General features: G+C 39.4%; 1 protein-coding gene and 2 long non-coding RNA genes across 4 annotated transcripts; 1 reads left to right on the top strand and 2 right to left on the bottom strand.

The window, feature by feature from the left end:
• The first annotated feature begins 2,068 nt into the window (after nt 1-2,068).
• Nucleotides 2,069-2,931, top strand: LOC103704110 (uncharacterized). The gene is made up of 2 exons (XR_603564.5): nt 2,069-2,349; nt 2,473-2,931. It is a non-coding gene; the product is annotated as an uncharacterized LOC103704110 (long non-coding RNA).
• LOC113462538 (uncharacterized) lies at nt 2,916-7,606 on the bottom strand. Of its 2 annotated transcripts, none has more exons than XR_015968468.2 (5): nt 7,177-7,606; nt 5,085-5,177; nt 3,656-4,069; nt 3,298-3,359; nt 2,916-2,991 (listed from the first exon to the last, which is right to left on the bottom strand). It is a non-coding gene; the product is annotated as an uncharacterized LOC113462538 (long non-coding RNA). The 2 variants fall into 2 exon arrangements; XR_015968467.2 differs by having other exon boundaries at nt 2,940-3,079.
• Nucleotides 7,607-8,830: 1,224 nt separating this feature from the next.
• LOC103704111 (26S proteasome non-ATPase regulatory subunit 14 homolog) lies at nt 8,831-12,351 on the bottom strand. Its single transcript, XM_008787264.5, has 6 exons — nt 12,081-12,351; nt 11,735-11,912; nt 10,120-10,201; nt 9,635-9,811; nt 9,376-9,543; nt 8,831-9,192 (listed from the first exon to the last, which is right to left on the bottom strand). Exons 1-6 carry the CDS (start codon nt 12,208-12,210, stop codon nt 9,001-9,003), a joined length of 927 nt encoding a protein of 308 aa, XP_008785486.1. The 5' UTR covers nt 12,211-12,351; the 3' UTR covers nt 8,831-9,000.
• Nucleotides 12,352-12,804: the final 453 nt, after the last annotated feature.

The following is a 12,804-nucleotide window of genomic DNA, read 5'->3' as shown; positions in this document are numbered from 1 at the left end:
ACGAGTTTATCATAACACTTATAGATTAACTTTTAATAGGCATCAATTGAAAATAAAAATTTTAATCGGCATCAATTCAAAGAATACTTTTTCTTGACTGATCTGGACTCTTCTAAATTAAGATCAGTTAAGATCCTAATCAACGTCAAAAAATAGCCTACATCTACATCAGTAAAAAAAATCCACCAATTTGCTCAAAAAAAAAAAAAAAATCCGCACAGTAAAGGCTCTTCCTCTTAGGCATCACTTGAAACAAACCAAAGAATCTTAATCAGCATACCAATTCAAAAAAAAAAAAAAAAAGATTAATCGGGACTCTTCCTAATAACTCAATTAAAAATCCTAATTGTTATCATTTCCAAAAAAGGAAAAATAATTGATATTAATCTAAAAAGCAAAAACCAGCTATTAAGATTTTCAATACCCATGTTAAGGACTCTTCTTCATGCCGCATTAGTTGAAACAAATAAAAGTATCAACCGGAATCTTTTAAATCTTTTTTCTTGACTTATCTAATCTCTCCATAATTAATACCCAAAAAAAAGACTGTTACCTAAATCCTTAACAAACCCGCTATTATCATGTGGACGCCTGCATAATATCTCTACTCCCTATTTTAAATAGTAATTTTGTTGCACTTGGTCAATAGATTTAAATTTAAGAATGCAAGACAACAACAAATTATATTGAAGGACAAACTTGACCAAATCTGGCTTTGATTCCTATTCGTTGGTCAGATTACAAGGCCTTGGATCAGCCGGATTCAAAATGGATTATTAGGTCAATAGCCTCCAGTGCAACCGTCATTTATCTTATCAATGACTCTTCCTAGAAATTATCCTCGCCGATCCAATCAATAAATGATCTTTTCTTGGACATATATAAGTTAACAGAGCAACAGCTCATTAGGTCATTAGCCCTCATTTGAACCGGTTATTCTATTCCACGGCTCTTTCTCATGAGTTGCTAGGTGCTTCCTTCTGTGAATTATACTCGTCCAATAAACAAATGAATGAACTACTCTCTATTGTTAAACTATTGCTAAAGATTGAACCAAAACAAAGTCATCACATAAGAAAAGAAGATATACTTTGCAATTCCTAGCTGTTTCAGCATTCATAACTTCAAGAAGCAATCCAAGAAGTTCACAATGAAGAATATTATGGATTATATATAATGAGTAAAAGTTAAGACTCAAGGGATATTTCATTACTAAAATTTATGATAAGCAACAGTTGACCTGACCTTGGATGGCCTTGGTAGAGAGTAAATCTATATTAGTGTTTCGGCTGTGCTCATGAGAAGATGATGGTCATAAACCGAAATCTATACTATAACATTAACAAGAAGAATATAGATATGATGGTACAAGAAGAATAGTATATTATGAGAATAAAAAATAAATATACAATTTAAGAGAATATTTATGCAAGTTTAAATTTTTAGTAGGATATTTATGAAAAAAAAAACCCTATATAATGCAACATTAAACTTGGTCTTATCACCCTACCTACGCTCACGCAAGAATGGATCATCCAGCGCAGTCAACGTCAGCCTGAACCAACCCAAAATATAAGCTGATAAATAGGCAATCTCCTAAAACAACAAGAACAGCAACCAGCCCTCCACGCCGACGTGTCCTACTTACACTCACAAGTTCGGTGGGCCCCACTTTAGTTTCGTCGAACATTATATCACCAAGGACAAGGAGGCTGTTTGCTGCCGGCCAAGACTCAGCTGAGCTCTACCCTTCCATACGCCCCCTGAAATGGACCGAATCACAAGCGACAGGCACCAGGAAATTTCCCTGCAATTACAGCTGGCCCGGCCCTGGTCCACGAGCGTGGGTCCCATTGCTTCACGGGGGAGACCTAAAAGAAGCGTAGACGCGTGCAACGCCGGCTGGACCCCTTCCGGAAGCCCCACAGGACCCCACTTAGTTCAGAAGGGACAGGAACATGTTTTCATCATTAAGCAATCAAACGACCAATGATATCCTTCCCTTGCGAGCTGTCTCTCCTCTGTCTCATCGATCTAGAAAAGACCCATAAAGTTGGTGACTCGGTTCATGGAAAAGGAGGATGGTTGCGAATTTCTTGAGATTTTATACGGATATCATTTCACATCGTGCAGAAATTAGAATAACTCCAAGAGGACCAAGACCTAGATGGAGTCCACGTCTAGTGTATAAAGCCTTCCAAGTTGCAATCCTCTGGCCAAGAAAAATAGACATGGAATCACGAAGGGCTCCCTTCTTCTTCCTGCTGCTCCTGGTTTCAATCCAATATCTTCACCTCTCCGGGTTTGCAGAAGCCAGGCCACTGCCGCTGCCCTCGGGGAAACAAGAGAGTAAGAGCTTCTCTGAAAGTTACTGAAGAATTTTACCTGTTTATGCTGTGTCCGTCTAATTATGTGTATTTGAAGGGATGGGTATGAAAGTCTAATGAGTCTTTCAATCATGGCGTGGTTCAGGGCATGTCAAGGTGCTGGAGTCGCTGGGCCTCCTCTGCCGGTGCTGCGACGGAGTGGGAGGGGAGTGCAGGAGCGCCTGGGAATCCACCTGCACCAAACTCGACTGCCGTCCCTGGAAATCTTTGTGATTTTGGCATCTCAATTTTGGTTTTCTGGCCTTGTAAATAACTTCTGAAGAGTTGGTACTTGAAGCATCAAGCAAAGCCATGCAAATGCCTTCCATAATAGCTAGTCTCAATAGGATATGGTGACCTCTGTGAATTGCACTTGACTAGGAACTTTGGAATGGTGCAATTGTTGGGCAAAATCAGCATGATCATACACAAACATTACAAATTGACATCACAGAAGTTAATTAGAGCCATGGGCTTGTTCAAAGAAAACAAATAATGAAGTAACGAGAGCAAAATGTCAGAGGAGAGAATGGTTACATATAATAGAAGAGGAAGATGTTGATTACTTGTCCGGTTTTGACTCTGCTTTCATTTGCCAATGCTCTTGAGTATGGTAATCGAAAATCTGCTTTCATTTGCCAATATATAAAAGATGTTAATTGCTTGTGTAGTTTATACTTCAGGATGGTAATTGCTTGATATATATCAGTCCCCTGAGATGCATCAACGACAGGTCCATTATCTGCATGAATTGCTTCCCATAAAAACATCCTACCCTTTACCAGATCACTATCCACGGAGCCTGGTTCGCAGTACCTCTCCGATAGACCAAAGAAGGAAAAGAAAGAAGAGAAAACTATGTATATATAAAAGAGTGAAGCCCAAGAGGCAAATCATCAAATGGGATCATCTGACAAATTGAAAACATTACCTTGATTTGCCAGCAGAAAACTTGTTTTGCGCATTGCCTGCATATATAATAGGACACGTACTCTGTGGGAAATGTTGTCATCCAACAAGAATGACATTGTTAAGCAGATGCAAATGATGAATAAAGTCTAGTAGTAAAATGCGAATATCATGGTCCATTAGTAAAAACACTGCATTGGATGACAAGGGAACAACAGATCTCCAACAAAACTTTTTGAATACATGCATGCAAGTAGCACCAGCAGTATGATCTCAGTGAAGAGGGAATAAAAAATTAGACCAACTTCATGGACATTAAAATACGAGAAAAAACCCTCATTAGTTACATGTAATGTTGATGCAAACTCCCCTTCATTTACCTGGTGGTGCACTGTGAGCATCACCTCAAAAGCTCTCATGTTCTGGCCAAAGTCCAGTGTCAAGCATGCCAATTATGTTGTTGCTCTCTGCTTCAATTTCATGGTGTAGTGCTGTAGAGACCTAGAAAATGCCATGAATTTGTGGTGTGGAGCTTCAGCGTTTTGCTTGGAAACACAGAAACTATTTCTTCCATGCCAGCGAAAACGTCAAAATATCACAGATGTAGATGATATTGTCACAGGGGTTCTACCCTAGGCTCTTATTGGCAAACTTTTCATATTCTTTGAGTTAGCTTGGCTGCAAAATCACTGAAGCTTCTTTTATGTGCTGCACCAACTCAATACAATGTGCTCAGACTATGATCAAATTTTTCTCGTAGGATCTTTTATGCATACGGATGTGCTCTTCTGGGCCTAGCGAACAAGTTGGTCAAAGAATTCACAATTCAGCTTTTGGGCACACTCTGATTGATGCTATGAGAGTATGGAAATCTAGCGATCAAACATGGCAATGCATTGAGTCTGGATTTTCAAATTTTATGGACTGCTCCTTAAAACTACATCTTATTAAAGGTTTTCTTCTCATAAACATCTTATTCTACGATCATTGTTAAAAGAGAAAGTTCTAACATCCCAAAAGAAATTTGCCCCCGTATCCAACTGAAAGATGCTAACATAGTATATGGAAGGTGCCATTACTTTGTTAGAAAGAGGCTACACTGTCATGTAATGTACCTTGATAAATCAAATAAATGACATTCACGAGAACTAGTATGATAATTTAGATCAATTAGCTTAAGGGATCAAATGCGAAGCATCATTAGCTAGTTCACTGGGAACATTCGGATATGGTAGTAGTTCTATGAGTATAAAAAATTTCACAGATTTATTACCAAAAAAATGAAGGAATGACATTACCTAGCAAAAACATTTCTCCATCATCCATGTATTGCACCAACATTTTTAACAGAATCACATGTGATTTTTTTTTCTTTAATTGCTTTTTATTTTTTTGAGAACTAGGATGGGAGGAAGCCCAGCTGAAAATCAGGTGAGGGTGGAACTCAAACCCACCAGTTAATTTACCAACAGCACCAGCTGGCAATGTTGCTTTAATTTCTTTATTAATGCTCACCTAAAGAGGGTGTTATCAGGATATTTGTACCAATTGGTCATTAGACACAAAAACAGTGCTCCAGCTTGACCAGTGGCCCAAAGAATAAAAGCCCTACAACAGGCCAATTACAGAAGGTACTGACAGACAGCTCAAATTTGATGCAAGACGTGTCCTTGTCCTTAAGATTGCATGTTGGTTTTAACAAAACTATGCCATTCCAAAACCAATTCTGTTCAAAACCTACCAAGCAACCATATCATTTCCATTTCTTTGTGATATACAAAATCTAGTTGGCTTAGATTGGGAGCTTACCTGTCCCCAAGCACTTGCTCCAATAGACTATGGTGGATAGACTCAGTTAAGTACTCATCATGCAGCTTCTCCCCCAAGTACACTAATGTAAACCTGTCACATCAAATGATTTCCAACCCATCAATCCATCTCAAAGCTTATTTGCTTTGTAGCATCAAATAATAGCAAGTACCAACGACCTTCTGCATACACAGTTCTTATCATAGATTAATGCTCACCTGTTTGTCTGCATCGGCACAAATGGAAATTGGAAGGAGAGATGGTGAGAATGGTGGTGAGATGAAGGAGCAATATCCATGCAGTAAATGAGAAAGCAATTACAGCATAAATGAGAAAGCAATCACAGCAATCTTTCAATTTGCTTAGGCAAAAGTGCAAATAAGTTATTAGAAGATAATAAGCTCTGTGTTATTCATTTGCCCTATGAAACAGTCACTATTTCATACATCCCGCCTCTCTCTAGTGATATATGGCACCATGTATCGAGAATCACTTGGCACACTTAGGGCATGTTTGGAAAATCCAACAGGATTGGGCTGAATTTCTATAGGAATCGGGCTTGTTAGCCTGCTCAGTCCCTTTTTTTCTAAAGGGCCGTCCTAGTCTTGGCCTAAATTCCATCTATAGGCCTGTTGGACAGCATGTTGAGAAAAAAAAAACTATGGAGGTCTTTTTTTTTATCCCATGGGATTTGGGCTGGAGAGAGATTGGGTTGATATGGACCTTACCTAAATAGACTATGTAATCCATGATCCAACAAGAAATCCAACCTAATCTTGCTGGATTTCCCAAGAAGACCCTTACTATGTGATAGATACTGTCATCCTTCATATTTGGAATATACCCAACGACTCATGAATACTTTACAAACAAACCAAGATATGACCTATTCTGGTTAACTAGGTAGATTTTATTCCTTATGGTGGTGGCAGGAGTGACAAAGAATAGTAGGTCACTTTGATGTCTCATTACATATTTGACACATGTCATTCCATTTGCTATGACTTATCATTTCTGTAAAGGAGCATTTGGAGGCTAATCACATCACTCCGAGGAGGATTCATTCTAATTTGGCACCGTTCGGAGCCTGCATTACATCAGGCACATCCCTTTTACCTCCGAAAATTAACGGTCCTGTTTGTAGTTTAGTAATCCAGGGGCATGATAAATGCATCTTAGGGAAAAGAAAATTCTGTTGATAAAAACATTTGTACATCACTTTATATTTTAAAAGATAGAAGATAGGAAAAACTGGGAGAGAAAGGACAGATTATTCAAAGATAAAAATGTCAGCTAATATTAATACATTTATACATCCATTTACAATTTTACATTACAGGAATCTTTTGAAAATTTATCTACATAACGAGTAAATGAATTTTTATTATAATTACCAATAATATGATGAATAGGAAATGATATTAATTTTGTTGCATAAAGTTCTGGTATAGAAAGGTCAAAAGTAAGTACATAAAGTTCTGCAATCTCAACAACACCTCTCACAGGCATTGGCTCTTCAGTTTTCAGATACACTGTTTCCATTTATATCCGAAGTTAAGACAAAACTCATTGGAAAAGCATATGGCAGATAGCAACCTTTGAAAATGTACACAGATAAGAAGTACATGATCATCTGATATATGCTGGGACTTCAGCGAGCTCTCCAAATCCATTGAAGGCAAGCATGCCCATAAAATCTAGACCATGTAATTTTCACCTCTGGATTCATTGATGGTGATATGCTATCCAGCCATAACATAATTAGTTTCTAACATAAGTAGGAAACAATACATTCAGCACCAAGATTTAGATAAATAATAAATATGCAATCATCTGCTATTAGAGACACTTAAAAGGCAACTTTACTGCCCAAGCAAATTGGATCTGCAAACAGGCGAATGCACCCACTTAAAAAATCAAGGATATGAACTTTTTTTTGTTTTTAAGAATGGTTAATCAATAGAGGAGTAAGAAAAATACATAAGGAATATGGACAATAACGCCGGGGGGGGGGGGGGGGGGGGGGGGGGGGGGAAGGTTGGGGTTGTTCGAGCGGAAATGGATAGCAAAGGTTGAGAAGAGGGTTCCATACCGTTGGGTGAGTTTCCAAATCATGTATAAAAGTAGAAATCGTTGCCTCTTTTATCACAGGAATAGCAGCTCCAGAAACACAGTGACTAACTATACTTCCATCCTAGACATGGCGTGGAATCATTAGCGGAGCAAAGATCCCCGTCAATGCAGTCACACGGAGGAGACGGAGGCGATCAGCAGCAGGCGCCGCCTCTGGGTGAGAGATTTCATCGAACGCCTTCCGGGCAGGAATCTTGGTTCCCGGGGCCACCTCGAATCTAAGCGGTCTTCTATCTTCATCGACCCGGGCGGCCCAGATCTCCGACGGGCCCCGAATCCCATATTGCGGCTGGACGCGAGGGCCAAGCGCTTCTCTGATGCTTTTCGATGAAAAGATAAAGCACCTGGAACCAGACCCGTGAAAAACTGGGTAGTTCTGCGAGCATCCTACTACTACTCCTGCTCCCTGTCCTCGTCCCCTATAAAAGTACAAGCAAAATACCCTCGCGATGCGGAAGAGGTAAAAAAAATAATAAATATAAAAAATATTTATTATTTCTTAGTCACATGGCTTATTGATGATACGGCAGGGAATTTGTCTCAATTTTTTCTTGAAATTTTCAATAAAAAATAAAAAAAAGCCTATATATCAAACTTGATGCAAGTATTAGTAAAACCAAATTAGTAATTCATATACTTCGTGATCGAAAAAAGCTAGACAATATTTCAACAATACGATTACCTCATATAATGGACTCTTAAGATTTCGTTAGTATTTTTTTTAGAAGTACGGCCCAGATGCTACCAACGAACGGGTTGGATTCCTGGTTCTTTTTATTTTGAAAAATATTTTATGGAATTATTTCTTTCAGAATTCGGATTAAATGGGAAAAAAATCTGACCTTACTCTTTAAAATATTTATTTTATTTTCAGAATAAATAAACTACTTTTCTGTATTTGATTTTCTAAATGAGTAAAAAAAAATGTTTATTCCATTTAGTTTTCATCCAACACGCAGCCAAACACAGCCTTCATACTAACAATATATTTAGAATATAAAAGTATAATATAATATGAGGCTCTTGAGATGTACAAAATCACAGGCGTTCATCAAATGCTCCATTTTTTAAAAAATAAATCACGTACCTCGGAGTTCACTAACGTGTCATGATATTTTTCCCCAAATCTATAATAAGCACGCCATATCGGAGGCCACAAGGAACTGGGTTAATTGTTTGTTAAAGTGAACCCACACAAAACTACAAGTCGCAGTACACTGTGCTGTGAAAAGAATAATGGTGAACGCCAAGTTCGACTTCCTGTGAAGTCCATGTAACACGCTATATCTGTTTCAGACAAGGATGCAGCAGAGAGCTGACATTTTTGCGTGGAAAGAACATACCCTGCATCTCACTCTCATCCAGTTGTGAATGGCTAGGCCAGCTCAATTTTGAAGTTCACATCAGCTGTGCTAATCTTCTGTGTGAGAGATCTTAGGCAGACACTGCTCTCTCCATTATAAATTTACAGACACGGACCAAGCCCGGAATTTGTACCAGGTAGATGGCTGCCATGCTTGGACTTGGTATGAGGACTGAGTCATAACACAACTATTATGAAGCTTGAGGATATGGAATAGAGGATACGAGCTTACTTCCAAGTATGGCCCTGATTGGTCATGAAATATGCTCGTGGCATTAACAATAATATAATATAACTCGAACAATCATATCATCCAACTGGAACATTAGTCTGCACAAGATTCATTTTGAGCAAATAAATGATGGAATAAGTTCAAATAGGACAGAAAGCCATGCATGTTTTTCTGAAATGCAGACATTCTTAGAATACAACAGTGTCTAGCATGGCCCCCAATGTCTGGACTATATTAGATGACATCAGGTTTGAGACATGCTCTTCTAGACGCTTCTTCGCATCTTGCCTTCCAACATTTGCAATTGCCAGCTTCTCTGGTGGCAGCTCATCTTCCTCCCGAACCGCTTTGTTATATTTGATGGCCAAATTTAGCATTTCCTGTTTTCAGGCCAAACATCATAAGCTAAATTCATCAGAGAATTCGGCAATTAATTCACGGTTCTCAACTAGCTGATGGGAATTGAAAAATTTTACAGCAACGTGAAGCAAATTTCTATCATGATGATATCACAGCACAATTGACAGGAGCGGTAAGAGAGCTGAAGATCCAGGCAACGTTACCTGCACGGTCTGTTCATTAGTTTTAGAATGAGCGTCGAACTGCCGCAGTGTCAGGCCATCAGTCCATTTCTTTTTGTGCAGGTTCAGCAACATCTTTTCTTCAAGCTCATTTTTCCGATAGTTTATGGCTATAGAGTAGTAATGCCGATTCAACCCATGAATGAGTGCCTGGTAAATGAAAACCATTTAGAAAGGGTTACTTTGCATTAAGACATTTAAATGAAGGTTACACAACTTACTGCTTCAACAAGCAGTTTACCTGAATAGATGGCTTGTTGAGATGCCCAACATTAGAAGTAGTCTGGCGAGGCTCTTGGCCTAGCATCATGGTCTGAGGATTGATCAAGCGGAAAGCATCAATAACCACCTTCCCCTTAACACTCTGAATTGGATCTATGACAACTGCTACTGCCCTTGGATTCAAGGCTTCAAAACTCTGCAAGAGGCATGAAAGCAGTTTAATGCCCAGAGCCACATGGTAAACTTAGTATTAATGATAGAATTAACCATATGAATTGGCAGTAAGATTTAAAAGGAGGTCTGGAGTGAAAGGGAAGGAGGCACGACATTAGTCCCAGAACCAGTGAAACAAGAAAAAAGAATCACTCTTCTTCCAAAGGTAGTGCAACATCCTACCAAAACATAGTAACCAAGCATGTTAAGCCATTGGATGTGTGATTTGGACAAAGAAGAGAAAAGACAAGTTCCCCCATCCTTATCCAAAACAAAAAAAAAGTTGATTACCTGCTGCGTATTTATATCAACACCAGAAAGCCAACAACCAAAGCCTGGATGAGAATGGTACCACCCCACAACCATCTCGGGCCTGCACAATTAGGACCATAGTTATCCACGATTACTCAGAGGAAGTCTTAGCATGTGCAAATAACCAAAATAAAGAACAGCGGTTCCAATAATGAAACAAAGCTATCGTTCTGCAGGCCTAATAAACATCAATTCTTTTTTCTCTTTCTTTTGAGTCGGGTTCTGAGTTGTTAATGTAGGAAGTTAACAAAGCACAACTATTGGACAATGTAATAACTAAAAAAAGTAGAAATAATAATAAAGTGAGAGGGAAGGAAGGGGGGGGGGGGGGGGTGATGGGGGGGAGAGCTAGCTTCGTGGAATGATATATGGTGGCCATTCCTAAGGAGTACACATTTGACCATCATAGGTTCTACTCCAATCCAAAGCAAAAGTTACCGCCGTCATGGAACCGATTATCACACAAAGCAGTTAGAATTAGTAAATTGCATGCTTGCAATTTTAATCCTTTTGGAGATAAACCCACCAGCATAGCTCCTTATTATCCCTTTTAATATCTCCACTGGATTCCCTAAATAGCAAATGCTAACAGCCAGATATTGGATTTAACTTAACGACCTAAATTCCAGTGCCAGCTAATGGCCTAAAAGGATAGTCCATCAACCTACCAGACATTGGCCAAAGATGCTTTCTGCCTGGGCTCTCTTTGAGGTGTCAATACCTTCTCCTGAAATCTATTTCTAGGATTTCATTATAGGTACAGACTGGCTTGGCTGTTATCAAAAAAATGACAGGTATAACCTCCAGAAGGTGGCAAGACAGAATGAACAGAAGAATGCCACAATTTAGGAGATGAAGAAGAACTTATCACACCAAGAACATGAACTGTTAATGCAAAACAGATAAACTACCTCACATCGGCAGATCCAAGGTAATTTTCCTGCAAATAAGAAAAATATACAGCGATGGAAGTTTCAAATACCACTTCACATCCCAGGTAACACTTAAGTCATCGAGTCTCTCTCTCTCTCTCTCTCTCTCTTCAACAGCTAATACTTGAATCACTTCACATCCTAGGTGCATGCATGCACATGCACACACATATGCATTCTAATGAAGTCTAGTAGAGGCAGTCACCTAAATGGAACAATACAGCAAGACAAAGATCACAACAATACAACCAGAGAAATGGGGATCTCATATTCCATTCATCATAAGATTTGAAACATACTTCTTCTTTGTTCCAAGAGGCCAATGTAGTTGGCACAAAGCTTCTTAACACTACATCCCTCCAAAAGTCTATCCTGCCCCATCCTGACACCAATTATGGAACATTTAGCATGATGAATAAACCGATCATTAACTCGCCGCGAACAGCCAGAAAAGAATTAAAGCCAACCAATATTTGCAACTCATGCTCACATAACATCGGTAAGTAATCCACATACTGCAATCAGGATTATAGCAGACCTTAGAGAGCACACGTCTTATACAATACCTTATAATAATCATAAATAATAAAAGAAACTGTCGAATAATAATGCCAGACACTTGAGATGAACCCGCAACCAAAATAAGAGAGAAAGATGAGGACCTTCCGGTCTGCTTGAGCATATCGAGCATGTTGGTCTGGAAGACGTGGTCGACGGCCTCGACGCTGACGCCGGTCCCGCTCTGCGGCATGGCGAATACGTCTACCACCCGCACCGTGTACTCGTCCACGAACTCCCCCAGCATCAGCCCCATCACCTCCATCGGCACCCCAGCCCTCCCTATTTTGATTTCATTTCATTACATTTCAATCAATTATTCTGATATACATATTCGTAAGAAGGAAGAGAACCCTAATTTCAAGGAAAACAGCACTCGGAAGAAGAAAACCCACCACCCTAGATGATCTGGTGATGGATGGATGGACGGATGGAAAATGAATTAATTACCGTGCTTGAGCATCTTGAGGAGGGCGAGGGAGGAGATGTAGACCTGCTCCGACGAGTCCACCAGCGGGGAGTCCGTCGGCGGGTGCCCCATCCCTCCCGCCCCTGAGAAGATCCGATGCAGCCTCTCCATCCCGCCCTTCCTCTCCCTTGCGTTCCTCTCCTCTCCGCTTTGGGTTTCTCTCGCCAAGCAAGAAACTCCGCCTTCCAGCTCCGAGCACCAAGCCTTCTTCTCGTCCCGGTCCAACCCGTACCAGTCTTAAAGGTTGGGCCCGCGCCTCTTGATCCACGGTCAAAATATTTCTAGCAAATTAATATAAAAGAATAATAGAGAACTAACTAGAAAAAAAGAGATATTTGATTTCATCGACGGAAACGAAGCCTCCAAAAGTTTTTTTTTTTTTTACTGGTTTTATTAAATCGATCACATTGACCGCTTGCCTCCGTAGCCAACATGAGAAAGATGTCTTGACCATAAAGAAAAGGCATAATCCTAATTATAATAAAAAATATAAATAAAAGTAAGTTATAAAAAATAAATAAAAGTCGATTGTGATTTTCTTTTCTTCGAGACTACGATTCTCTTCAAAATGGCACAATCTAGTTTATGTGGCCAAATCGAGAAATCATTATATGTGTTCCATGATAAAGATTTGATCTGTCTTACACCTGATCATTCTTCTTTCAGACATATACAAAGTATACAAATTTAGCATTTTCCCCTTGT

Source organism: Phoenix dactylifera, chromosome 8 (genome assembly GCF_051530095.1).
Source record: "Phoenix dactylifera cultivar Ajwa chromosome 8, Ajwa_hap1_PhDact_Kaust_v1.1, whole genome shotgun sequence".
Classification (NCBI taxonomy): domain Eukaryota; kingdom Viridiplantae; phylum Streptophyta; class Magnoliopsida; order Arecales; family Arecaceae; genus Phoenix; species Phoenix dactylifera.
The sequence above is the reverse complement of the archived record's forward strand: the minus strand, read 5'-3'. Positions and strand labels throughout refer to the sequence as shown.

Coding starts and splice junctions, on each gene's coding strand:
- LOC103704111 (XM_008787264.5), bottom strand. CDS start 12,210: ATGGAGAGGCTGCATCGGATCTTCTCAGGGGCGGGAGGGATGGGGCAC. Junction 10,202..11,734: donor ATGCTCAAGCAGACCGGAAG/GTCCTCATCTTT, acceptor CTAATTGTGCAG/GCCCGAGATGGTTGTGGGGT. Junction 9,812..10,119: donor TTGATATAAATACGCAGCAG/GTAATCAACTTT, acceptor TGCCTCTTGCAG/AGTTTTGAAGCCTTGAATCC.